The 26889-nt window shown below is 43.2% G+C and overlaps 1 protein-coding gene across 5 annotated transcripts in view; it reads left to right on the top strand.

Moving 5' to 3' along the window:
* The window catches only part of TBC1D1 (TBC1 domain family member 1), a 215662-nt gene that overhangs the window by 52624 nt on the left and 136149 nt on the right, over positions 1–26889 (top strand). The window contains exon 1 of one of the 5 annotated variants that reach the window (XM_087434182.1): positions 19634–19773. The exons of the other annotated variants lie outside the window; for them this stretch is intronic. Within the exon in view, the coding sequence (XP_087290308.1) occupies positions 19744–19773 (30 nt within the window). The 5' untranslated portion in view covers positions 19634–19743. Of the gene's footprint in view, positions 1–19633; positions 19774–26889 lie in introns of those variants that run through there. 5 annotated transcript variants of the gene reach the window in all.

The raw sequence follows: 26889 nt of genomic DNA on the forward strand, positions 1-26889 counted from the left end.
GAGATCAACATAGCAGATTTGTCTCCTAGAAAACCTATTCTCTGATCAGGCCATTTTATCTCCAAAGCTTTCTGGCCTGTCCACCTTCTATCCCCCCACCAATAAATGCCAAACTCCTTAGCTTGGCAGCCAAGGGCCTTGACCATCTGGTCTCAGATGATTTTTCATACTTTTCCCTCTAATTCCAAGATTTTATACCCTGTTCTCCAACAAAATGGGACTGCTTATTTTTCCAAATTAGCCAAGCTTTCTTCTTTTTTGCTCATTGCTGTTTCTTTTATCTGGAGAGATTTTTTTCCTTCCTTTACTTAAGAAAGCATTTCATCTCTCACAGCTCAAATGCCACCTTCTCCAGAAAGCTTTCCTGGATTGGATTTGCTTTCATACCTCTAGACCTCACCAGTCTTTGTTTATCTCTTCTTTAGGACACTTATACTAGATCTTTTACTTTATTTCTGCCTAAATTCAGAGAACCATTTTAAGGCTATGCATTTAAAAAAATCAATGTGTCGAAAGACTTTGAAAGAAGGCAGTTAGCAATAGTTCCTGCTAATGGTCTAATGGGACGAGGTTGCAGACAGGTGGCCTGCAGATATTTTTTTCATTTGCCTGCCATAGTGTTTGAAGAAAAGCAATTCACTTGGAATGCCTGCAGATTGGCATGCACACTCAATTTCACCAGTCTCTTCCACTCCTTATCACCTTCCACCTGGCGATTCACGTGTTTACATTTGCTGCCTGACGCCTCACAGTACTTGAGTGCACAAGCTCCATGTAGCAGTTAAATGAATCACTTGATACACCAGATCCCTGTCATGGCTCTGTCACTTGCTAGCTAGCTGTCTCAGGTTAGGAGTTAAGAGTTCTAATAATATCTTTGAATGGCCTTTTGTATTTGAGGTGGGCAAATTAATATTTTTGCATATGGACTCAAATACAGACACACACACATGACTTGGGCCAAAGATTCCTGGAATGAATTGGAAAACAAGCATATTTATCATTGAACTGAAAGGACTCCCTTCAACTTACCTCTCGGCCTTAGAAACAGAAGTGACCCTTTGCTACTGTGAATTAAGAGGCTGGATTAGGTTGGAGTAGGTTGGCAAATGTGTGCAGTTGTTACAATACTCCTGTATCTTGTGCCCATGGCCAACATCATTGGTAGTCACATGACTACCCGTGACATCACCACTGAGCCCAAACAGGGCCTGGCGACCCTCGTCACCACTGCGTGCTAGACTTCTACTACCAATAGATCACAGTTGGCAAAAGAGTGAAACACATTTGGCATCTTGCAGTTAGGAGAACTTTGGGGAGCTGCTTTAGTCAGAAATGGAATACTCGGATTTACTCAAGTTTGGTAAGAAGTGAAAGCATGTATGCAAAAGTACGTTATAAATTAGGGAATGCTGTAAAAGCAGCTGCTGTTGCTTGCTCTGCACTCTGCCTGAGTGGTTTCTGATCATTTCACAATGCTTGAAAGATGGGTGTTACCTCCATTTTATGGATGTGGAAATAGGGCTTGGATGTTAAATAAATGTGCCCGGGTCTCCCAGCTCACGGTAAGTTGTGTGCTGTGATTCCCTCTCAGCTCAGTCTGCCGGCAGGCCTGTGCTCTTTGCATGAGGTCATGCTGGCTTCCAGATCACACTCTACGCACGAAAGTTAGTTATTACAGTAATGATTTCTACTATCATTACGTTCTATTTAAATATAAAGTAGGTCACGTTCCTTCTTATTCTCCCTCAGCTGATCCATGGTTCCACACTCCTTCCATACTAACTCTCCCACTTTTTGAGATATGTGAACAAGATTCGCTCCGGCAGAGAAAATAGGAGACAGGAAATAGCAAAGGATAAAGGAGAAAAGGCCAGGGTCAGGTCAAGAGCTTCCCATGTCTTCTCTTTCCAGTCTAGCCTGAACCAGATGGAAGCCTGAAGGAGGTCCTGGAAGCCAAAGGCGATAATCAAGAGAAGATTGCAAGTTAAGTGCGATGCTGAAAAAACAAGAAACATATTTGCAGCTCAGACTAACATTGATTATCTTAAAATGTCTGCAAGGTAAAATAATATTTATGAATTCTCATTTTGCTTCTAACGTCTTATAACTTAAAGCAGCTTTACGCCTGTGCCTTAGATTCTGTACAAAGCTTTGATAGAGTCACAGATGTCTGATGTCAATCTAGATCACCTGTGAGGCTTGAGGAGTTCCTGTGTGGTTGCTGGATTCCAGGCTTTAGTGAATTTTCTAGATCAAGAGTTGGTAGGTAGTTTTGCTGCGGCTACTGAAAGTGGATAGTAGTTATGCCTCTGAACGTCTTATTCCATAAAAAGCCAACTGGATATGGCTGTTTAAGACCCATCTGAGGCAGCCAGAGGCCAACGGTTCCAAATTCATTCTCAGTCAAAGGATGCTCGAAACTGACCTCCAGAAAAGATACAAAGTCTCAGTCCTAGGCTGCCATATTGTTCCTTATTGAAGAGTCATGGTTTTGTAACCTTCTCTCCCCCCTCACACTTCTCACTGGAGGAGGTTTGTTAAGTTTAAAAATTCAAGACAAGTCATAAAATGTTTGAGAAGTAATTGCAGACAGTTCCTTATTCACATTTTTTTAAACCTAAAGGTCATTCTTGATTCTTCTCTCTCATGTATACCCTGCCTTCCATCCATTTGCAAGCCCTGTTGGTTCTGTTTTCAAGATATATCTTGAATCCATCAGTTTCTGTCTAATTTTCACTGCAGCCACCATCCTAATCCAAACCACCACCAAAATAGCCTCCTAACTGGAGAACTGGTCTCTTGTTCCCATCCTGTCCCCCAATATTCTGTTCTCCATATAGTGGTCAGAGTGACTGAGTAAAGATTGGATCATGTGATTCCTTTCCTTAAACCCACCTATAGTTCCCCATAACATTTAGGATAAAGTACAACTCCTTACACAGCCTTCAAGGGCTTGGGTAATCTGCCCCTTGCTTATGTCTCCAGCTCTATCTTGAGCCACTACCTACCTCACACTCTCTTCTGTATTCACAGAGATAATTTAATCCTTCCATGCACAGAGCCTTTGCACATGCTTTTCTCCTGACTTGTGACATGGCCATCTCATTCAGGTCTCAGTTTTAGTACTAACAGAGGCCTTTATTGACCACATGTTCTAAAGTAAGTCCCTTGCCCACAGCCTTTCTCTCTCACATTACCATGTTCCCTTCCTTAATAGCACTTACCACACTTTGTAATTATATATTTCACTGGTTTCCTTACTTGCTTATTGCCTGTCTCCTCCACTAGATAGTGAGGCCCATGCAAGACAGGGACCGTGACTGTTTTGTTCACCATGATGTCAAAGTACTTGCTCTTCCCCTGGGGCTGACTCTATGGTGGGTTCTCTGTATAAGTAATCTTTGTCTTGGATCAATGCCCATGCAGGTCAAGGATGAGTTTCTATTAGGTGTGGGCATAAGATCCTACCCATTCATTGCCCTCTTTAACGGAAGAACTGGATTTCATCTGTAAAGGAAGACATCATATCATGTGAATGCTGGAGCCTTGTTCTCCTGTAAGATTCATATCTCTGTGTTTCGAGCTCAGGCCAAGCACCACAGATGTATCCTAAGACAACACTGGAAGTATTACTGGGGTCAGAATCCTTGGGTCTTAACCCCGCTTCCTCTACTTACGAACCTTGGGCAAGCTGTTTAACTTCTCAGATTTTACCTCTTAAAGCTGTTGTTAGAGACATTAAATGTGTCTGAATTTTGTTTTAACGTTTAATGCTTACATTTATATGAGATTCTTAGCTTCACACCTGGTAAATAGTAAGCCTAAATGATTTCTGTTGGGGGAGAAGCACAATCAATATTTGTTGAATGAATGAATCAATAAATAATTTAACTGCTCAGACTTGTTTCATCACCTGTAAATAAATAAGTTTAGCTAGGTGATGACTTTCTAGACTAATAGCCTGTGGATTTAGTTATGAGGATGCTAATAGTTATGATAATTTTTGGTTATGTTATTATTGATTTTTTTCAGGATTATTATGAGGAATGATACAAAATCAAATTCTAAATGGAAATAAACAAATTGAATCAAAAATTGGACAAAAAAGAAAATGTTTCAGAAATTACCACAAGTCCAATGATAAGCTGGTCTTTGATTTAAAGTGTGTCTGTGATCAGCACGGGGCTGGCAGCTTCTTTGAGAGTCTTCAACATCTCCACGACAGTAATTAATCATTTAGTGTAGGCATCTCTATGGCAGTGAACAGGAACTCTTTGTTTCAGACATCTCTTTACATATGCTCCCCTAGGGCATGGGATATGAAACCATTAAGAAAATACAAGCCAGGTCCTCTGCTAAAGAGAATAAAAATCATTTAGTTGAAGCTACGCATAGTTAGTAGCTTATACTCCTCTGTTAGTTGATTTACCTAACATTGTGTTTCTAAATAATTGTTAAGTCAAAGAACAATTGATAAAGAATTAATATCCAGACTTATAATGAATTTCTACAAATCAGTTTTAAAAAAGACAACCGAGTATAAGAATGGGCTGGCAATGTGAACAGGCGATTTACAGAGGAGGAAACCTGAATAGCCCTTTGACATATGAAAAGATGGGCCATTCGCTAACAACCAGGGAAAGACAGATTAAAGCAAGAAAATAACATATGACACTCGTTAGATTCACAAAACTTCGAAGGTTGATAACATCAGGATTGTCGAGAATGTGAGGAAACAGGAACATATGCACTGCAAGTGGGAGTATAAATTGGGACCATGGTTCTGCAGAGGAAAATGGCCATGTCTAGACAGCTGAAGATATGAACACCCTTAACCCAGCAATGCTATTTCTAGCCATACATCATGGACATACCTGCAAGGAGACAAGTACAAGGGTGTTGTTGCTATGGCAAAAAAAAAAAAAAAAAAAAAAAATTGGAAAAAAAATCTAAATGTCTATCAAAACGGAAGAGATAAACTATAGATAAACTATGGAATAGTCATACAATTTAATACAATGGAATACTATTCAGCAGTTAAAATAACACAATGTTGAATATAAAAAAGCAATTTCCAAAAGAATATATCCACTATGATACCATGTAGGAAAAAATTTAAAAGCACAAAATGCTACTTTGTATTGTTTGTGGATTGATACCTATGGGGTTAATACATAAAAACAACAGAGAGGGAAAGATACACCAGCACAGGATGGTGAGTACCTCTGGGGGTGGAGGGAGAACTCTTTCAGTAACGTTTTACTTCTTTAAAAAAATACATACATGCACATATGTGCAAAATATTTAAAACTGTTAAAACTGGGTAGTAGCTACATGGGTATCTAGCATATTATTCTATTTAATTTTTTAAAAATATTTTATAATTATAAAAAAATCTTAGAAAATAAGAATGGTGTATATAATGAAAAGTCCAGTATCAGACTCTACTCCTTTTGGAGACTAGGGATAATGTCTCTCCTCTTTTACCTCTAGTGGCTAATTTCTACTTGGCCTTTGCGTGCATCCTTAAGCCTCGCTGCCTCCAGGCCGTCTTACAGGGCCCCCAGCGTTGGGTTAAAGGCCTTCTCCAGAAGCTTTACATAGCACCCTCTCTTTCCCTTCTTGAAGCACTTCTCACCCAGTTGTGCTGTTTCCTGTTTACTTGCTGTATGGGCCCACTGGACCCTAAGAAGTTCCTCTAGGGCAGGTGGCTTGTTTACTGTAGTATCCCCAGGGACTAGTGTGTGGTGGGGTGCAATAGATATTTATGAAGTGACTGAATGAATTAATGGATACTGCAGTGGCTTAAGTTCACTACTATGCATGAGGGGGTCCAGAGTTGGATACCTGAAATCACCAACTATATATATTGTATATCAACTGTGAATTGAAACTATAAAGCAACATTTCTTGGCCCAGAGGGGCTGGGTGCCTCTTTCTTGGATTTGGCCAGCCTGTGGCCCTTGCAGCACAATGTCACAGTTGGAGAGGAGGGCGAGGTTTCTTGTAAGGAAACCTCATCTTAGACCCACTGACTCATCCAACCCAAGAATCAAGTTCTCTTTAAGCTCCAACCAACTGAATTTTCTGGGCACTAGGAGGTCGAGGTCCTCCACTCCATTAGCAGGCCAGCTTTTCTCAGGCAGAATCACTACTCCTGCCTCCCCCACAGCCCCTGCTTTGTCCTGGGTTCAGGGCGGGTCTGGCTTGCCAGCCCCCAGCATGGCCTCCTTCTCACTAGCCTTGAGAAGAGCCCTGCTGCCTCAGACCCAGAGAGAACTTGCTTCCCTTCCCTTTCTTTCCTCTCTCATTCATTTGATTATTCATTAGAATCTGCTGCTATTTCAAGCTCACCTCCATCCAGTCTAGCTGGCATTGGCCCAGCCCCCAGCCCCAGGAGAGAGGCAGAACTTCTTCCCTGACAAAGCCTGCTGTTGGCTGGAAGCTGGTGGCTGTCTCGAGAACCTCTATTGACTAGACTAGATCCCTGAAATCTTAGAGCATGAAGCCCTGTGTTGATAGCAGATGGGACCGATTGCTTTCTTGCCATTGCAGAGGGAGCCTCAGCTCTACCCAGGCATGACCTTGGGTGAGTTATTTTACCTTTCTGAACCTCAGCTTCTTTGTCTGCAAAACAGAATAAGTAATACCTTGCAGCAGAGTTTCGAGATAATAATTAGGGGCCGTGTAGTAAAGTGGTTAAGTTGACAGAGTGCTTGGGCCAGAATCCCGGTTCTGCCCCTTCAGTTTCCCCGTCCAAAACAGGGTAATCCTGGTCCCTACCTCAAACATTGTAAATGCTTAAAACAATGCCTGGCCTGTAATGAGTGCCATCTAAAGGGTTGCTGGTGTTAGCAGTGTCTGGTAGATAGTAAGTACTCAATACACACTATGTTCTATTACTATTAGAACATTTGGGCTGCTATAACAAAACATCCTAGACTGAGTGGCTTATAAACAACAGAAACTTATTTCTCACAGTTCTGGAGGCTGGGAAGTCCAAGATCAAGGTGCTGGCAGATTCCGTGTCTGGTGAGAGCTCGTTTCCTAGTTCATAGACAGCCATCTTCTCGCTGTAACCTCCCATGGTGGAAGGGGTGAAAGCTCCCTCTGGGGACTCTTTTACAAGGGCACTGATCCCATTCATGAGGGCTCTATTCTCATGGCCTCTCTTATCACCTCCCAAAGGCTCCACCTTGAAATATCATCACATTGGGGATGGGGTTTCAACATATGAATTTTGGGAGGACACCAACATTTAGTCTATAGCATTCTTCCCAAAATTCAGTCTTTCTCACATGCAAGATACATTCATGACATCCCAACAGCCCTCAAAGTCTTCACTTGTTCCACATCAACTCAAAAGTCTAAAGTCCAAAGTCTCGTCTAAATATCATCTAAATCAGACGTGGGTGAGATTTGAGTTATGATTCATCCTGAGACAAATTCCTCTCTAGCTGTGAAACTGTGAAATCAAACAAATTATGTTCTTCAAAAATACAGTGGTGGGACAGGCATAGGATAGACATTCCCATTCCAGAAAGAAGTCCCAACTATAACGCAAACTCCATGAGATCTTAAGGCTTGAGAATAATCCTCTTTGGCTTGACTCTCTGATTCTCTGCCCTCCAGGCCCACTGGGGTGGGGGTCCTACCTTCTGGACACACTGGGACAGAGGTCCTGTCCCTGCAGCTTTGCAGGGCAGGAGTTGGACCCCCAAGACTCTGGGATGCCCTCTCCCCAAGGCTTTGCGGTTGTTTTGAGGATTAATGAGATAATATATGAAAATACCTAGCATGCGATAAGTGCTCAATTGATTTGGTTTCCTTCCTTCCTGACCCTTGATCTTAGAGAAGGGCTGCCTCAGACAGGAGGCAGGTGACTCCTGCCATTGATTTGCAGGCATTCATTCTTGCAATCTTCTCCCTTGAGGTAAGGAACCCACTCTAGGTTTCTGGAAAAGTTCCAAGAGCTTTGGTGCCTTGGTGACTTTATGACCTTGAGATTAGTGAGCAGGTGTGTTTAGTTCAACCTTGATCCTGAGCTAAGGCTACCAGCCTGAACCCATCCTGAGCATTTAATTTATCACATATTTCATAGCGTTCCTGAGGGAAGCTTAGAAGGGACCTTGGAGATCCTGAGTCTAACCTCCGAAGTTTATGGGGTGGACATGGGTCCAGAGATGCAACACGAGCTGCCTGAGATCTCGCAGCCAGTCCTGGGCGGGTAGAAGCCAGCGGCATGCACCTGAATGCCCAGCTCCATGTTCCTCCTGGGCTGCCTCTGAAGACGTACTGCCTACACAGAGAGAAGGACCCCAAAGGGCTCTGTGCAGATCAATCGGACCACTTTAGATGAATCCTGACCCTCCTCTGAAAGCCGATTTATCTTCACTTCGCCCAGAGTTTATAATCTCTGTCATGTTTGAAAAATTCCAGGTGAGGAGAGCAATGTTTGAGACCTGGCTATTTATAAGCATTTGAGAAATCGAAGGAGATTCCAACACAAAGGGAAAAGAGAAGCCATTTCCCTCATATCTTCTCAGTCCTTACGTCTCCTGTCTAAGCTGACAGAAGTTGTTTTCATTTATCTGCCTTTTCTGGCTGTGTGTAGAGACCAGGATGCAGATGATGGTTTATTTTATAACCTATGCAATCCTTTGCTAAGCAGTGACTCCAAGAGACCTTTTATCTTCAAGGTTTTAAAATGGCATTTACCTAGGAACACAGCACTTATGTCTTAGCTTCTGGAAAGTGTGTTTGTTCTGTGCAACTGAAAATTGTGCTGAGCATAACCAGGCATGCTCCTCTTGGTGATACGCAAGTGTACGTGGGTTGGTGGACTTTTTGTAGGCATCTCAAGCTACAGCGAGGAGACATATGAATTGCTTTGTGCAACTATGCAGAGCTACTTGGTGGCTCTGTGCCAGGCACCAGTAACCAACACGGAAGAGTCACTGTTCAGCTTCAGATGCTTGCTGTGCGGCTCTGATCCAAAATCCTGAAGCACATAATTTAGGCTTTGAAAAGGGTGACGACACTGACAGAGTTTCAGTTGTATTTAAAACTTGGACGATTTTTTTAACTTAATTTCTTAGAGCAGTTCTAGGTTTACAGCAAAATTGAGAAGGTACAGAGATTTCCCATATACCCCACCCCACACATAAATAGCTTCTCCATTACCAACATCCCCCATCAGAGTGATACATTTGTTACAATTGATGAACCTACATTGACCCATCATTATCACACCAAGTCCATAGTTTACATTAGGATTCCCTTTTGGTGTTGTATATTCTGTGGGTTTGGACAACTGTATAATGACATGTATCCATCATTATAGTATTGTACAAAGTATTTTCACTGCCCTAAAAAATCCTCTGTGCTCTGCCTAGTCAGCCCTCCCTTCCCACCCTCAACCCCTGATAACTGCTGGTCTTTTTACTGTCTCCATAGTTATGCCTTTTCCAGAATGTCATGTAGTTGGAATCACACAGTATGTATGGAGCCTTTTCAGATTGACTTCTTTCATTTAGTGATATGCATTTAAACTTCCTCCATGTCTTTTCATGGCTTGATTGCTCATTTCTTTTTAGCACTGAATAATATTGTCTGGATGTACAACAGTTTGTTTATCCATTCACCTACTAAAGGACATCTGGTTGCTTCCGGGTTTTGGTAATTATGAATAAAGCTGCTATAAACATTCGTGTGCAGACTTTTGTGTGGACATAAGTTCTCAACTCCTTTCGGTAAATACCAAGGAGTGCGACTGGTGGATTGAAACTTGACCATTTTAAAGAACTAGATGAAGATGAACAAATAGAAATTGTTTTAGAAGTGGGAAATCACTTTAATCAAAGGTAAACTAAATGACCTTTTTTTTAAAAAAAAGGAAATTATGATTTACAATGAAAGAAGGAGAAAAGGCAAGTTTTGGTGTGATTTTTACTCACTAATAGATTTGATTAGGAAATAGGAATTGATATTTTTCAGTCTAATTTTTTAGGAGAAACATAACTTTCAGTTTAGGAAAAAAAGTTATTTTTTGGTGACATTGGTGCTATGCAAAGTGGTGTTTTAATGTTTCTATGATGAATTATAATAAAAATGAGTTTAAAGCTGAGCATCTATGTTTAGTTGTAGCATAGGGTGAAGATGTCAAAAATCTTTTGACTCTTAAGTTTTCACTGTATTTTCTTTTATGAGCTCATTGCCACTGGGTTTTTCCATGAATTTGAAACATGTGTGCACAGTAATTTGGAAAGAAGATTATTTGCTTAAACTTTATAGGCTGAGCTAAAAATAGAAAAACACTGTTTCTATTTTTGGAATGTCTTACCAACTAAAAAGTGAACATGATTACTATACATATTAAGTAAATTAATTACTGAGAAGGGAACAGATATTTAAATAGCAAAATGTATTAATTTAGTTGGTTTAGAAATGTCATAAGCATTTTAATGAATTGATTGTTATTTTTAATGAAGAGATAACTTTGTGTCGTAAAGTAAATTTCTGTTTTCACAAGAGTGCTGAGTGCAGAGAGAAAAAAGCCATCCTGAAATTGGTGTGAACTTTATTCTTTTTTTTTTGGTGAGGAAGATTCATCCTGAGCTAACATCTGTTGCCAATCTTCCTCTTTTTTGCTTGAGGAAGATTAGCCCTGAGTTAACATCTGTGCCAATCTTCCTCTATTTTGTATGTGGGTCGCTGCCACAGCATGGCTGAGGAGTGGTGTGGTCCACGCGGGGGATCTGAACCCAGGAACCTGGGCCGCCAAAGCAGAACATGCCGAACTTAACCACTAGGTACCGGGCAGGCCCTGTGAACTTTATTCTTGAGGGAGTTTGTTACTGTTTGGTTCCCTTTAGAGTTATAAGTTCAATGGCTCCCTTTTTATACTGCAGAGTCTTCTTAGTATTTCTAATTGGGCTGTAGCCAGTTTTTAATTTTGAAAGGCTTTTGGATAAATGTACTGAAAGTGGCTGGAGCCACTAAAAATGTTCTTATTAAATCCATTTGCTGTTTTCTGGCTAACAAGAAACTACAGCTTGACACACAAAACCAAAACATAAAATTGGAGACCTTAATTTAAGTGTTGACATGATCTATCAAAGTAGAATGTTTTTCAGCTAATCACCTGAACTTATTGTCTACCTCCAAATAAGTCTTCACCAAATTTATCCTCCCACTTTCCCACCATACTTTCTTTCACTCATTCACCAATTTATTAAGCACCATTTGCTCTGAAGCTGGTCTTCAGATATTCAGTCTTGCCACCCAAAGACTCCATTTTGAATTTAGCATGATTTAAAATGTGAGTACATGTGAGTGCTTGAGAGAAAGCAAAAGATGTAGACAGGTAAGGAGGCACAGGATGTGTGGGGAAGAGAAAAGGGAGAGTAGTAGTTTGAGTGAGCAGGATCCATTTCTTAGGGAGGAATTTCTGAACCGTTTGAAAGTGTGAGAGGCTAGTAATGCTTGTGCACTGCCCAGCTAGAATGATAGGAATTTACCAGAGAAACTTGGACGATTCATGGTGTGGCTTATAGAGTTAAAGTAACAGATGGAGCATAGTCATACTGCTAGACATAGCAACTCATAAAAAGGGAGAGGAAAATATTGAGAGACATCCTGGGGGCCCACCCATCCCAGAATTAGTTTTGGCTGACATGCAGTCTCCTCTTTGATCTCAACTGTTTGTCCTGTCTGTAAACCCAGCCATGAATTTGAGACCTCCAGCCCATCACTTCTGTTTCATTTCTACATTTATAACATATACTGTATTAGCCAGAGTTCTCTAGAGAAACAGAACCAATAGGATATATTAGAGTGTTGGCCTTAAACAAATAGACAGCCAGTTATTTCTCCAGCAAAAGTGGGTTTATTCGGGATCAACAAAGAATTGCAATTTGGGATCTGCAACCGTGGCAAGCCACTTGCAAGAAGAAGGGGAGGAGAAACTCCTTTATAGAGGGGAAAGGAAGTTGGGAGGCCTACTGTAAACAAAGAGTCCATTGGAGGAAGTAGAGTACAAAGTATAGTGGCTTGTCTTTGGCTGAGTTGTGACTGTCTCTCATTGGCTGAGCTCTTGCTGAGCAGAAAGAGGAAGTCTTTCTTCTTCCTGTTGGGCTTGCCGTCATCTAAAGGGCCTGAGAGCTCCCCCTTCTGGCCTCTGGACTCCGTTTTCAAATGAGGTTTCTGTTTATTAATTTTCACAAGAGATCTATATAAGAGGAGATTTATTATAGGAATTGGCTCACGTGGTTATGGAGGCCGAAGTGCCTCACGGTCTGCTGTTTGCAGGCTGGAGAACCAGGAAAGCTGGCGGTGTAATTCAGTACAAGTCTGAACACCTGAGAATTGAGGGGCCAACGGTATAAGTTCTGGTCTGAGTCTGAAGGCCAGAGAACCAGGAGCACTGATGTCCGAAGGGCAGGAGACGATGGATGTCTCAGCTCAAGCAGAGAGAGAGAATTCACCCTTCCTCCACCTTTTTGTTCTATTCAGGCCCTCAATGGACTGGATGATGTCCACCCAACACGGATGAGGGTGGACTTCTTTACTCAGTCTACCGAGTCAAATGCTAATCTCTTCCAGAGACACCCTCACAGACACACCCAGAAATAAGGTTCACCAGCTACCTGCGCATCCCTTAGCCCAGTCAAGTTGACACACAAAATTAACCGTCACACATACTCATCATTAACCAACGGCACTCACTGCTACAGCTGACATTTCCTGAGCACCTTCTATATGTAAGGATTCAGGCTGAGTGCTTCATATGCATCTCATTTAACCCTGAAACTAGCCCTTTGAAGTGTGCGTTCTATTATTATAAAGGTGCAGGGAATTAACTTACCTAAAGGTATTCAACCATCATCTCATAGAGGGATTTTTTAAAATTGAGATATAATTCCCATACCATGAAATTTGGGTTTTTAATATATTCACGAAGTTGTGTAACCTCACCACTATCTAATTCCAAAATATTTTCATGACCCCCAAAACAAATCCTGTACTCATTAGCAGTCACTCCCCATTTTTCCCTCCACCCAGTCCCTAGAAATCTACTTTCTGTCTCTATGGATTTGCCTATTCTGGATATTTCTTATAAATGGAATCATACAATATATAGTCTTTTGTGTCTGGCTTCTTTCACCTAGCATGATGTTTTCAAGGCCCATTTATGTTGTAGCATGCATCAGTACTTCATTACTTTTTTTTTTTTTTTTTTTTTAAAGATTTTATTTATTTTATTTTTCCCCCCAAAGCCCCAGTGGATAGTTGTGTGTCGTAGCTGCACATCCTTCTAGTTGCTGCATGTGGGACTCGGCCTCAGGATGAACGGAGAAGTGGTGCCTCGATGCGCACCCGGGATCCGAACCCGGGCCGCCAGCATCGCAGCGCGTGCACTTAACCACCAAGCCACAGGGCCGGCCCGATTTCATTACTTTTTATGACCAAGTAATATTCCATTGTGCAGATACGCTACAATTTGTTTATCCATTCATCAGTTGATGGACATCTGGGTTGTTTCCACCTTTTAGCCATTATGAGTAATGCCACCGTGAACATTCATGTACAAGTTTTTCCATGGACGTATGTTTTCAATTCATACAGAGGGATTTTCTTCCATGATTTTTCTGGACTTGATAGTATCCTCAGCAAATATTTTTTTCTGGAAAGAAACTTTTATGCTGGTGAGGCATGAGTGTACAACTCCAAACTACCATTTACTAAAATTCTCTCTACAACATGAGCTCTGATTTTTGTCCTACCTGCCCTAGTAAGGCTTGATTTCCGGAGATGAGCACCAGTCCTCCATGCCTTTGTCCAGCTGGTCCTTCTTCCTGGAAAGCCCACTCCCTCATCACCATCTGTAAAAGTCCTGATGTCTTCCAGCCAGGAAGCTGGTTCTTCCTTTGCAGCCTGAAGTTAGCTTTCATTCCTCTGGGAACTCCATGGACCTTCACCTGGGCCTTTCCCGTGGCATTCTTCTCTTTTCCCTGCCTGTTCTTCCCTGCTACCCTCTATGCCCCTTGAGGTCAGGCTTCAATTCTGATCATCTTTGCTATTCCTTGCAAGTAAGTACACATGTTGCTTACACAATAGGTGCTAATGAATATTCTCAAACTGAATAAATTGCTGATCAGTTGCTGTGATATTGTGATTTATAATAAGAAATATATATTTGGTCTTCACCTCCTTCCAGGCACAGAGCTCCTAAAACCCATGGAATTTCCGTCGAAAAGAGCTATAAAAGTGTCTTTTGTTATGTTAATGAGGTGGCTTTTGGAAAGCCTCTAGGTCACCCAAGGATGGAGGCTGGTTGCCCTGGCAACCAACCATGTGATTAGAGGGTTGAAACTTTCAGTCCCACCCTCTGACCTCTGGGGAGGGAAGAGAGGCTGGAGATTGAGTTCAATCACCAATGGCCAATACTTGAATCAATCATGCCTATGTAAGGAAGCCTCCATAAAAACCCAAATGACAGGGTTCAGAGAGATTCCAGGTTGCTGAACATGTGGAGATGTGGGGAGAGTGGTGCTCCCAGAGAGCATGGAAGCTCCGTGGGCTTTCCCCATACCTTGCCCTATGCATCTCTTCTCTTCCATCTGGCTGTTTCTGAGTTACAGTCTTTTATAATAAACTGGTAATCTAGTAAATAAAATCTTTCTTTAAGTTCTGTGAGCCACTCTAGCAAATTAATTGAACCCAAGGAGGAAGTTGTGAGAACCTGCGATCTATAGCTGGTTGGTCAGAAGCACAGGTGACAACCTGGACTTGTGATTGGCATCTGAAGAAAGGTGTGGGGGCAGCATTGTAGGACTGAGCCCCTAACCTGTGGGATCTGATATTATCTCCATGTAGATAGAGTCAGAATTGAGTTGAATTGTAGGGCACCCCACTGGTGTCCCAGAATTGCTTGTGGTGGTGGGAAAACCATTGTAATTGGTGTCAGAATGGTAGTTGCCAAGTGCGAGGGGGTTCTGATTCACTTGAAACCAAGTTGAGTGTCGTTGTTGAGTTGGTATTACAATGGCTCTATTTTTAACCATGTCTTGTGGGGAGGAACAAGTTGGCAGAGTGAGGTCGTGCTTTTGCATGCTTCTAGCCTCCCTGCCCTCCACATCTGAGTTGATGGAGAGCAGCCTGTCTGGCATCTTTTCCTAAACTCTCTGGAGGTTTTTCCTCTTGCTCCTCCTCAAAGGAGGAACTTGGCAGAAGAGTAGGGCAGGAATGTTGGGGTTTATTTGGGGGAGTATGGTCAGGCTTAGCAGGGGAGCAACTCTTCCAGTTCCTAAGTTTTTCTCCTCTCTTTTCAAGATCTCCCTTAATGTCTCAGGAAAACTGAGATGGTGAGAGATTAAATCATCCTTTTAAAGTTACTTAGAAAGACAGCAGTCTTGGATTTTCTGTAGATCCTAGTTGTTTAGATCTCAGTTGTCCTATTTGGAAAGTGTATTGCTCTCCACAGAGCAACCGTATCTTTTTTTTTTTTAAATAAGGGATCTAGAGGGGCTGGCCCCATGGCCTAGTAGTTAAGTTCAGCATGCTCTGCTTTGGCGGCCTGGGTTTAGTTCCTGAGCACAGACCTACACCACTTGTTGGCAGCCATGCTGTGGTGGCAACCCACATACAAAAGAGAGGAAGATTGGCACAGATGTTAGCTCAGGGTGAATCTTCCTCAGCAAAAAAAAAAAAAAAAGAAAGAAAGAAAAGAAGGAGGCTTAAGTTATGTTTAAGTCAAAATTAAAAAAAATAATAATAATCAGGGATCTAGAACTTGGAAGTGGTTCTCAAACCTGGCTGACAGTCAGAATCACCTGTTAGAATACACACACACACACACACACACACACACTCTTCCAAGCTTTAAGTAAACCCAGAGGTCAACACCATATAATGACCTATCTTGCTGAATTCATTTGGCTGACACATTTTACTTGTCTGTGTGGGGTTTTAATAATTGAGCATGCATTCTCCAAGATGCCACAGTTCATTCATTTCTTATTGTCTCACACCTGGCCCTCTTCAGACATTTATATGACCTGCCTGCCCTTTGAGGTCTCTGAGAATACAGCCTTGCCCCAGAGCAGCCCAATCATCTGCCCTCCTTCCCCACTTACCCCTACTTGGCACCACCGGTAACTCTGATAGACAACGAGGGCTGGGAATGATCAGCTGGGAACCATCAGCATCTTTGAGCAATGACGATTCTGTCTGTAGAGATTCTCAATTCTGGCTGAAAGAGAATCACTGGGGAGCTGTTAAAAATTATCGATGCTTTTTTTAGTTTCCACATATAAGTGAAAGCTTACAGTATTTCTCTTGCTCTGTCTGACTTATTTCATTTAGCATAATACCCTCTAGGTCCAAACATGTCACAAATGGTAAGATTTCATTCTTTTTTTATGGCTGAATAATATTCTCTTGTATATCTGTACATCTTCTTTATCCATTCATCTATCGATAGACTCTTTGGTTGCTTCCATCTCTTGGCTATTGTAAATAATGCTGCAATAGGGGTGCACATATCTTTTTGAATTAATGTTTTCATTTTCTTCAGATAAATACCCAGAAGCAGTATTGCTGGATTATATGGTAGTCCTATTTTTAATTTTTTGAGGAACCTCCACACTGTTTTTATGGTATGTCAACTATACTTCAATTAAAAAAAAATTACTGATGCTTCGGCTACATATAGTTCTTTCCTGAGGGAGTATACAGTTTCTTGGGTAAGGAAACCTTTTTCAGATGGGAGGGAGTGCAGTATTTTAACGAAAATTGTTTTATTTGAGTGTGGGATCAGTGAGATCGTCTGATGTTAACAGTTTCCCTTTAATGAAATTCTAGATTATAAGAGAATATCTTCATGTAGTGTGACTGCCAGCTACATGTTGGCAGTAAATTAAAATAAGACCTTTCATGTATATTTTTAAAAATATTTGGTGTCAGAGCTCCAAAGGTCACTGTTTATCAAGTCTACCCATTGGAAAGGCCCTTATGTTCCCAAGAAATGAGTGATTCTGCTCAGTCCTGGATCAGGCAGGGAGACCTGGAGCAGAGGGAGACCTCTGTGAGTCTCAACCATATGTAAGGTTTAGGGAAGTTCAAACCAGGATCTGCATGAGCCTCCACCCTGATGTGTATGTATGGAGAACTGGATCCATGTTTAAGCAGTGAAGGCCTGATGCCCCTATTTCACCTGCCCGCACACTTTTTCTTTGTAACTATTACATTCAGGATTTGGTCTGACTTTATTATTATTATTATTTTTACAAGAAGTGCAATTTTTATTCTCCAAAGTTTAATATAATTTCTCTTTGCCTCCTACCTAGTGGCAGAAAATTTATCTCCGACAGTTAGAGGTAACTGAGGTTTCTTTAGGCAATTTTGGGTTCCTCTGATCTTTTCCCCAGAGTTGCTCTTAAGTTCTGGGCGTTTTCGTAGAGCTCAGGCTGGGGATTGGAGTGATGGAGTACGATGATTGTCATCAGTCCAGCTTGTCCCTCCTGGTCCTCAGCTGCCCATCCACTCCCATCCAAACCATGTTGCTGCCCCAGAGCTCTCCAGATCTCTAGCTGCACTAGTTCACACCATTGCAAGGACTCAGGACAATTTTAGCTGTTCTGTGAAGGGGCTGTTGGTCAGTAACTTATTTTAAGACCAATGTCAATGAATCTCATATACTAGTGCATCTCAAACTTTAACGTGCATACTGGCCACCTGGAATCATGGTAAAATGAAGGTCTGACTCAGTAGGTCTGGATTAGGGCAGGGCCTGGGATTCTGCACTTCTAACAAATTGCCAGGTGATGCTGAGGCGGCTGGTCCATGGACTACTCTTGGAGGAGCAAGGTTGTAGGGGCCAGAAGGGCTCTGACTTTAATGGAGCTCTCAGCCTCTATCTCTTCCATTTGCTTGGGTAAGTGGTGTGGTAACAGGGAAAGATTTGGTTAAATGGCTGCAAATGCACTCTCCTTTGCCACCTCTCAATTTCTTTAGGGAACATCACTGCTTAAAAGAATGAAAGAATAGCACTTCCCTAAGATGCTCCTAAGGCCCTTTTCAATTACCCAGGTAGGCTCTGTTAGAATGATATCACTCTTGACTTTCCCCATGCCTTTATCATTTATCTTATTCCCATGCACCCTACCTGAAAGGAGAAAAAAAAAGATGACACCCTCTCCCTCTTGGTATTCATGCCCTTTTGTAATCCCCTTGCCTTGAATGTGGACTAGACTTATGTCCTCGGTTTTAACGAATAGAATACAGAAGTCTTGGGATGTCACTTCTGAGATTAGTTTATGAAATGATTGACTTCCTTCTTGGACATGTGCTGTTTCTTGGATCACCTGTGCTGGGGGCCACAAGCTGCCATTTTGTGAGCAGCACTATGGAGAGGACCACATGATGCAGCAAGAAACTGAAGATCCCAGGAACAGCCCGCAAGGAACTGGATCCTGGGAACAACTATGTGTGAGCTTGAAAGTGGCTCCTTCCGTCTGAGTCCAGTCTTGAGATGACTGCAGCCCCAGCTAACAGCTTGAGTGCAACCTCAAGAGAGACCTTGAGCCAGAGGCACCCAGCTAAGATGCTCCTGGATTTCTGACCCACAGAAACTGTTTTAAGCTTCTCAGTTTTGGGGTAATTTGTTATGCAGCAACAGATAACTAATAGACCCACCTAACTCAGATGCCAGGCATTTGGGGAACATCATTGAAATGTCTTACTGGCCTATCATGAAGATAATGCATAATTAATATGATGAAAGGAAAGAGAAGCAATGTTCTTGGGCTAGGATGGCTCATTGGCCTGGCCTGAGGAACTCAGTGAGTGTCTTAGCATGACACATATATTTACACACTGGCTATCAGACCTTTGGTGTTTTTTTTTTCCGACGTGGAATTCTTGGGTGTCTGAGTTTGAAACTCAGCCTAACCTTTGTAGCCATAAACAAACTGCACTGTTTTATCATCTTGCCTTGGGAGAGAAGAAAACTGTGGTGAAAACAACATTTCTCACGTTGCTAAAACCTCCAGGCTGGCAGGAGGTGAAGGTTCTTTTCTTCCGCCCCTTTTCTAGTCTCAATAGCTGAGTTTTCTGACTCCAAGAAAACCACCTTTGATTACATAAAGGTATTAGCGGCTGGGGAAACACTGGTCCTTTTGTTACCAGCAATCTCGAGCGTTTAGGAAGAAACGCCATGGGGGTGGGGGTAACCCCGGGAAAGTTGGGCGGGCTTTCTGTCCGCTCCATCTCGGGGGCTTTTCTCCGACCTCAGAAGGAGGAATGCCTAGTTTTCCGAAAGTTGTGCGCAACGGACCCCAGAGGCCTAGAAAGCCGCGCCTCCGGGCAGCAGGGTTTGGACTCCTCCTCCCGGAGCTGCACAGCCGAGGCATCCCGGAGGAGGGCGACCCCCGCACGTCCAGCTTCCCGCCGCGAGCCGAGCGTGGGGGCGGGGTCGGCCGCGCTCCCTCCCCGCGCCCCCTCCCCGCGCCCCTCCCGCCCCGCGCTCTCCGCACCCACTTCCCTTTCTGCGCCGGGCAGCCCTGCGGGCGCGACCTCTCCGGGCAGTGACGAGAGGGGAGGAGCCCGCCGCCGCCGCCGCGGGGGAGCCATGCCCGGGCCCCGCCGCGCCCCGAGCCCGCCCCCGGCTGCCCGCCGCCCCACGGGCCGGCGGCGGGAGTGAGCGGGAGCGGCGGGCGAGGAGCCGCCGCCCGGCCCGCGATGTCACCATTGTTCAGCTGGGTGGCCAAGGTAGGCGGCGTCGGGGCAGCGGCGGGCCGGCGCCCGGTACGGCGGCGGGGGCCCTGGGAGCCGGCGTCCCGGGGCGCGGTTCGGGGAAGCTGTGTAACCGTCGGGCCGTGGGGGGTCCGGAGCGCGGGGAGCGCCGGCCGCGGGGGCCTGATCGCACCCGGGCCGCCCGCGGTGGGGGGCGCCCCGCAGCCCGGGGACCGCGGCCGGAGAGCGGCCAGCGCGGCCCAGGCCGTGTACCAGGTGGTTCTCATTCATTAGTCCTTCTTCCCCGTGAGGCGAACGGGCGAGTGGTGTCACGCCCATTTCACAGGTGGGGAGAGTGAGGCGCGCCGCCGGGACGGTCAGCTTCTCTGGCTCCTGCAACCCCTCACGCGCCTTGGGTTCACCGCTTGTCGTTTCCCCGGCGTGGGGACCTTGTGTGTCATCCTCCTTGCTCCAGATTTGTGCCTGGTTGTCTGCGATAGTGCTCCGAGGATGCCAAAAAGCTGAACTTGTTGCACATACAGGGTGTCTGTCTCTTATTTTTAACTCCCTGGTTTCAAAGGGCAGGTTTTGAGGTCTGAATTTTAAGTGTAAGTTCTTTACTTGCTGTTAACATTTTATTTTCAGAACATCGGCGCCTTCAGAATAACTGAGCGATAAAGATCCAAGTCAGTTTCACTATTGCTAAAATGAAGAGACTGGAGTAGATTTCTGGAGTTCCCACCAGCTTGAGAGCAGTAATAGAATAACATTCGCCCAGAGCACCAGGTGTTTGAGGGTTTTGAGTGAGGCATCCCTCGCAGCCTCTGAAGGCCAGCCGGTCAGTAGGGCATCTTTCACTAACCCCACAGACTCGCTCCCTTAGCTAACCCCTTGGCAGGGCTTACTCCTGGCGTATGGCACGTTGAGGAATAAACTCATATTGACAGAATCCGTTAGCCATTCTGTGACCCTTTACAATTAATAATTAGGTGGTCGTTATATTTCTAGTTACGATACAGTGCTTTTAGAGTGTTATTTTTATAAATACCCATTTCTGAGACAGGTAAGTCTTTGCCTATCATTTAAGTGATAAGAAAATGGAGACAAAGAAACCAGATGACATTAGTTACTAGACAGACACTATATAGTATTCCATCTCCCATTTCGCACCAGAGTCTTCACTTCCTGAAACACAGCTAGTCGTAAAATGAAATGACTTTCAAAAGAATTTCCAGTCGTTATAAAGTAGTTTTGTACTGAAGAAAAGTTGATAATGCCCAGATTTTCTGGGTTGAAGTGATAGCTAATTGGCTTTTATAAATAATGCTAAAACTTTAAAATCATGTTATGTAGCTTAAAAAGTAATTCAAGGTGTGTTGTCTGAATATATTTTACTTACTCATTTTTGGTTGAAGATTTGAGTCTACTTTTATATTGTTATACTTTTATACTGTAAAGCCAAAGGGAGGAAAAAAACAACAAATGGAGATTCATTATGTTGTTTTATTTTGAAATCAGTAAGAAGTAAATCTAAAAAAAAGTATTGCCAAGTACTATTTTATAGTTCTACTTACTTTTCTAAAATGTGTGTAATAAGATGCTTTTCCCTAGAGAAGTGAGATGAACTTTTGTCTACCTTGACCACAGAGGTGACAGTGAAAACACCAGACCACAGCTTTATTTCAAAAAAAATATCAAGGACTTTTACAAGGATTGTCAGCCTTCTCCAACTGGCAATACTTTTGAAAAGTTCATGTAAATGAACTGTATGTTAACTTGATCTAAATTCTGAATCATCTTATTTCAAAGTTGTTTAAACTACAGAACAACAAAAAAACTATGAAATGTTTTTGAAGCAGAGTTATCAGTTGTCTGCATAATTTAAAAAAATGTAGTTATTTTATATTTCATTTCTTCTAGGTGTGGTGCTATTATAAATTGCATCCTGAAATTGATTTTTATAGACAATATGTTATTCTCTGAGAGCTTTTAGACTATTAAACTATTCTTTGAAAGTTCATTTCTTGGGGTTCTAGATTACAAGAGTGGCTTTCTATGGAACCTATTTGGTTTTCAGTTAAGAGACAAGTCATTAACACACTGCGTTATAGACAGAGAAATGTTTTAAGAGCAGAAACGAGGCACAGATAATACACGCAATGTGCATAATCCCAAAATGCATTTATATTTGATTTTAGAATGACCCTTCAAGAACACACAAATGCGTAGGAGCACACACCTCACACGGACACTTGCACGTCTCATTTCGTTTCTGTTTTGTCCTTTGCAAACTGCAGCTGAACACCTTATAGGGAAGGAGAAGCGGAGCGGGCATCCCTGGATGCAGATGGATACCTGAAGATGACTTTGTTTTTCTTGGGCAATGCATTAATATTGTGTGAATATTGACTATGTAGAGTACGCAATTGCATGATGTAGACAGGGAAGACTTTTGTTTCAAAGAGATTATGTTTAAAAAAAAAAAAATGCACCTTTTTTAAATTGGACATGACCTGGATCCTTAAGGCAGGTGTGTGTTGTATCGCGAACAGGGCGAGGTTTTATAGAGGTGTAGTTTTTGATTAGCCTTTCGTGGGGACACTTGAGTTTTTACATAGATTATGAATAAAAAGAAACTTCCTCAAACTTCGTGATTTTCATACTAAACCCACAGATGTTCCCACCAACCTGGCAGTTTTGAGTATTTCTGTTGATTGTTTCTATGGCTCCAAGTGTCTGTTAGTGAAGACAGGCTGCCGCGGAACTGCCAGGTGACTTTCTGAATTTACTTGGATTTGTACCTGCCTGCAAAGATAATGGCGAAGATTATTGCTGGTCTCTCAAATTAGGGGATTTTAACGATATCTGTCAGTTTATCAGATAAGATGGAAAATGGGACCTAATTCTAGCCAAATTTGCCCTGTTCTCAAATCCAAATGCAGTTTCATATAGTTTATGCCTTGTTTTAAGTTTTTTTTCCAGTGCTTATGTGTTTCTTCAGCAGATGTTTATCAGGTGCCTTCTGTGTACCAGGCACCATTCATGCCCTGGAGGAGGTAGTTCACTTTGCACAAGTCTATCCTTTAAAAAATGTGTACCCTGAAGCTTTGTAAGTCAAATATTTAATAATGCATTAGGCAAGGAATCCTTTTGTAAGAGAAGTAATTGCTAATGAATATTTTATGGAAAACCAGGTTTTTCATATTCTGGCCTTGGCTAAAACGTAGGTTTATAGCCTTTATTCATTCAACAAATCATTTAACGTGTGTTCAACGCAGTATCAAGTACCTACTGCATGCCAGGTACTGTTTGAGGAGCTGGAGATTGAGCAGTGAACAGGCGGACCAGGTCCCTGTTTTCTTGGAGCTGGAATTCGAGGCAGGAGAGACAGCAAAGGAGGAAGCAAATAGATAAACAAGGTAATTTTAGATGGTGGTAAGTGCTAGGAAGAAAAGTAAACAAGGCAGTTTGGTGGAAAGTGATTGGGCACTGGGATGGTGAGGAGGTGGCGTTTCATCTGAGTGGTAAGAGGGTGCTAAACATGTTCTAGGCAGAGGGAACAGCAGGGACCAAGGCCTGGAGGTGGCACCAGGTGAGCATGTTAGAGCAGCAGGAAGAAGGCGGGTGTGACTGGAGTACAGTGAGCTTGGTGCGGAGAGGTGGGCCCGGAGCCAGGGAGGGGTAGTCTGGGCCAGGCTGTTAAGGGCTCTGTAGGCACAGTACAGGGTTTGGATTTGCTTCTAAGTGCAGAGGGAAGCCATTAGTGCGCATGAAAGAGGAGTGACGGCTGATGTCTATGTTGGGTGGACGCTGGGGGACCGCTTAGGAGGTGGTTGTGGTTTGGGCAGGAGGTGATAGTGGTAGCTTGGGCTTCAGTAAGGAAGGAACACCGTGGATATGTAATTGTTCTTTATCTTCTGCAATGCTGTGGCCCAGCGGCTTTCCTTTCTTGTTTGTCTGAGATTGGTGCAAATGACCCAGTACCTAATCGCTTCTCTCTCTTTTTTTTTTTAAATGGTACAGCCACTTTGTTTTTTTTTTTAACTCTTTATTTTTTCCCCCAAAGCCCCAGTAGATAGTTGTATGTCATAGTTGCACAGCCTTCTAGTTGCTGTACGTGGGACGTGACCTCAGCATGGCCGGAGAAGCGGTGCGTCGGTGCGCGCCCGGGATCCGAACCCGGGTCGCCAGCAGCGGAGCGTGCGCACTTAACTGCTAAGCCACGGGGCTGGCCCCCTAATCTCTTCTTGTATGTTGAGTACAAGTGCAGTTTGTCCTTTGGCTGGCTGCTTCTAGCCACGGCTTTCAGACGTGGTGTGTCCTGATGCTGGGCTGATTTATTTACCTTTGAGGTTTCCTGCAGACTGGATCAGCCCACTTTGGGTGCCTCTGACCAGCGTCTTCTGTTTACTTGCACACAGCAGCCTTCCTGTAAGGTGTGACTCTGGCTATAGCTGGTACTCAGGCAGCAGTTCTTCTGCTGTCTTGCTTAAAGTCAGTCCAGTATTGGTTTGTCCTTGAGGTGTGTGTTAGGTTAATGTGGTGGATTTATTTAAAAATATATATTAAAAAATTTTTTCAGGGCGGCCCGGTTGCCTGGTGGTTAAGTTCACGTGCTCTACTTCGGCGGCTCAGGTTGGCAGGTTCGGATTCCAGGCTCAGACCCGCACACTGCTTATCAACCCATGCAGTGGGGGGTGTCCCACATATAAAGTAGAGGAAGATGGGCACGGATGTTAGCATAGGGCCAATATTCCTCAGCAAAAAGAGGAGGATTGGCATCGGATGTTAGCTCAGGGCTAATCTTCCTCGCCAAAAAAAAAAAAAAAGAAATTTTTTTTTTCTTCTGTAGACTTCTATTACTTTCAATTAGTGGACATTTGAGTTTAATAAGGAGGGAAGAACTTGTCATGGTCAAACCATTCCTTGAATTTGAAAAGTCTGCTGCCTCTGCTAAGCAAGGCTGGTGTAGCTCTGACCAGGATCTCAGCAGAGCTCCTGTGGGGCATCCTTGTTTGGTCGTGGCAGCAGCCTCGCTTTGGGTTATGGGAGCTCTAGCTGCTGAAAGTGACCATAACTTTGGCACAGGTTGGTTTTACTAAGAGAGAACAAAGAAAAGCAGGGATAGAAGTCCCACCTAATCCACAACAGAACGCTGAGCCTGGAGCAGCTCTCATAATGAGACAAAAGCAAATTATAGTGTGTTCCCCTAGACAAATTCCCTAAACCGGTCTTAGCCTCTATGTGCCTCTGCCCTGGTCTTCCATTTCTGACTATCGAAACCGTTCTCATCCTTCACCCCTTCCCTGAAGCATCTCTGATGACTCATTTGTTCATTCATTCATTCATTCATTCATTCATTTGATGGGTGTACTAAACAGGGTTGAAGATAACCCCTAAGGCATTTCCTCTGAGGGGAGGATAGACCACTAGCCAGCTGGGCTGTGCCAGGGGGGAACAGGGAATGGCTTCTGCCTTAGCCTGAAGGTGGCTGCAGAGGAGTTAGGGAAGGACAGAGTGTGCCAGGCAGTCAGAGTAGCATGTGCAAAGGCCTGGAGGCATGTTGGAGGAACCTCTGTCACGGGCTCTTGTTCATGCTGGTGGGAGAATCTGCTGTAGCGGGTAGCAAAGGGTGAGACTGGACAGATGAGCAGGGGCCAGGATGCATGGCATACAGACTCCTTCAGAGGAGCTGGCATTTTATTCTGGGGCAGCGGGGACCCCTTAGGGACCAAAGCTGATCTTTTCCTGAACTCTTGTAGCTGCATAGTCCATTCTGTTTGATGTCTTGTGTTGTGGATATTTGAATATTTTGTCTCCTCTATTAGCCTGTAAACTCTATGAAAACAGAGGTGGTGGTGTCATATATACCAGTGCATACAAATCACCTGGGCATCTTGTTAAAAGGTAGTTCTGTTTTAGTAGGTCTGGGATGGAACCGAAGATTCTGCATTTCCAGCAGGCTCCCAGGTGATGCTGCTGGTCTGGAGACCACACTTTGAGTAGCAAGGCTCTCAATTTGGGTATTTTCTGTTAACACCTACCATTTGACATAGGAGTTGCTCATATTTTTTGGCACAAAATGCCATGATTTCAGATATGTCACTTGTATCTTTGGGGAGGATAATAGTGGAAATAGTGTCCCATGAAATAAAACTTAAAAAAAATCAACATAATCTTGAAATTGGATGTCTGAGGAAGAAGAATGGAAGGAAAAATTTGTACTGCATACTCTTGCACCTTTTAAAAAATTTGAGCTTTTTTCATATTAACTATGCAGTTTATTGAATTTAAGAAATACTTTGGCCTTTCCTCTTTTTCAGTGTATTTAACTTTGTCCCAAATACTATTAGGATATTATAATCGACTAGGAATCAGATTATTATTGAAAAAATAGATTCAAATTGCCCCTCTTCCGTTTCTTTCTTTTTTTTTAATTTTTATTTATTTATTTTTCCCCCAAAGCCCCAGTAGATAGTTGTATGTCATAGCTGCACATCCTTCTAGTTGCTGTATGTGGGACGTGGCCTCAGCATGGCTGGAGAAGCAGTGCGTCAGTGCGCGCCCGGGATCCGAACCCCGGGCCGCCAGTAGTGGAGCGCACGCACTTAACCGCTAAGCCATGGGGCTGGCCCTCTTTCTTTTTTTTTTAAGAGACTATGCTTTAGAGCAATTTTAGGTTCATGGCAAAATTGAGCGGAAGGTACAGAGATTTCCTGTATACCGTACCCTGTTCCCACACATGCATAGCTTTCCCCTGTTATCAATATCCCCAATTGGAGTGGTACATTTGTTACAGCTGGAAAAACCAGTGTTGACATATCATCATCACCTAAAGTCCGTAGTTTACGCTGCTGTTCACTCTTAGTGGTGTACAGCACCAACTCTTTAGGTTTGGACAAATGTATAATGGCATGTAACCACCATTATAGTATCATACAGAGTAGTTTCACTGCCCTAAAATTCTCTGTGCTCTGCTCATTCATCCCTTCCTCCTCCCACTCCCTGGAAACCATTGATCTTGGTAGTTTTGCCTTTTCCAGAATATCGTATATTGGAATCATAAAGTATATATCCTTTTATGATTGGCTGCTTTCACTTAGTAATGTGCATTTAAGTTTCTTTTGTGTCTTTTCATGACTTGATAGCTAA

This window comes from Ceratotherium simum, chromosome 8, assembly GCF_057802395.1.
Source record: "Ceratotherium simum simum isolate JZ-2026a chromosome 8, ASM5780239v1, whole genome shotgun sequence".
NCBI classification, from domain to species: Eukaryota; Metazoa; Chordata; class Mammalia; order Perissodactyla; family Rhinocerotidae; genus Ceratotherium; species Ceratotherium simum.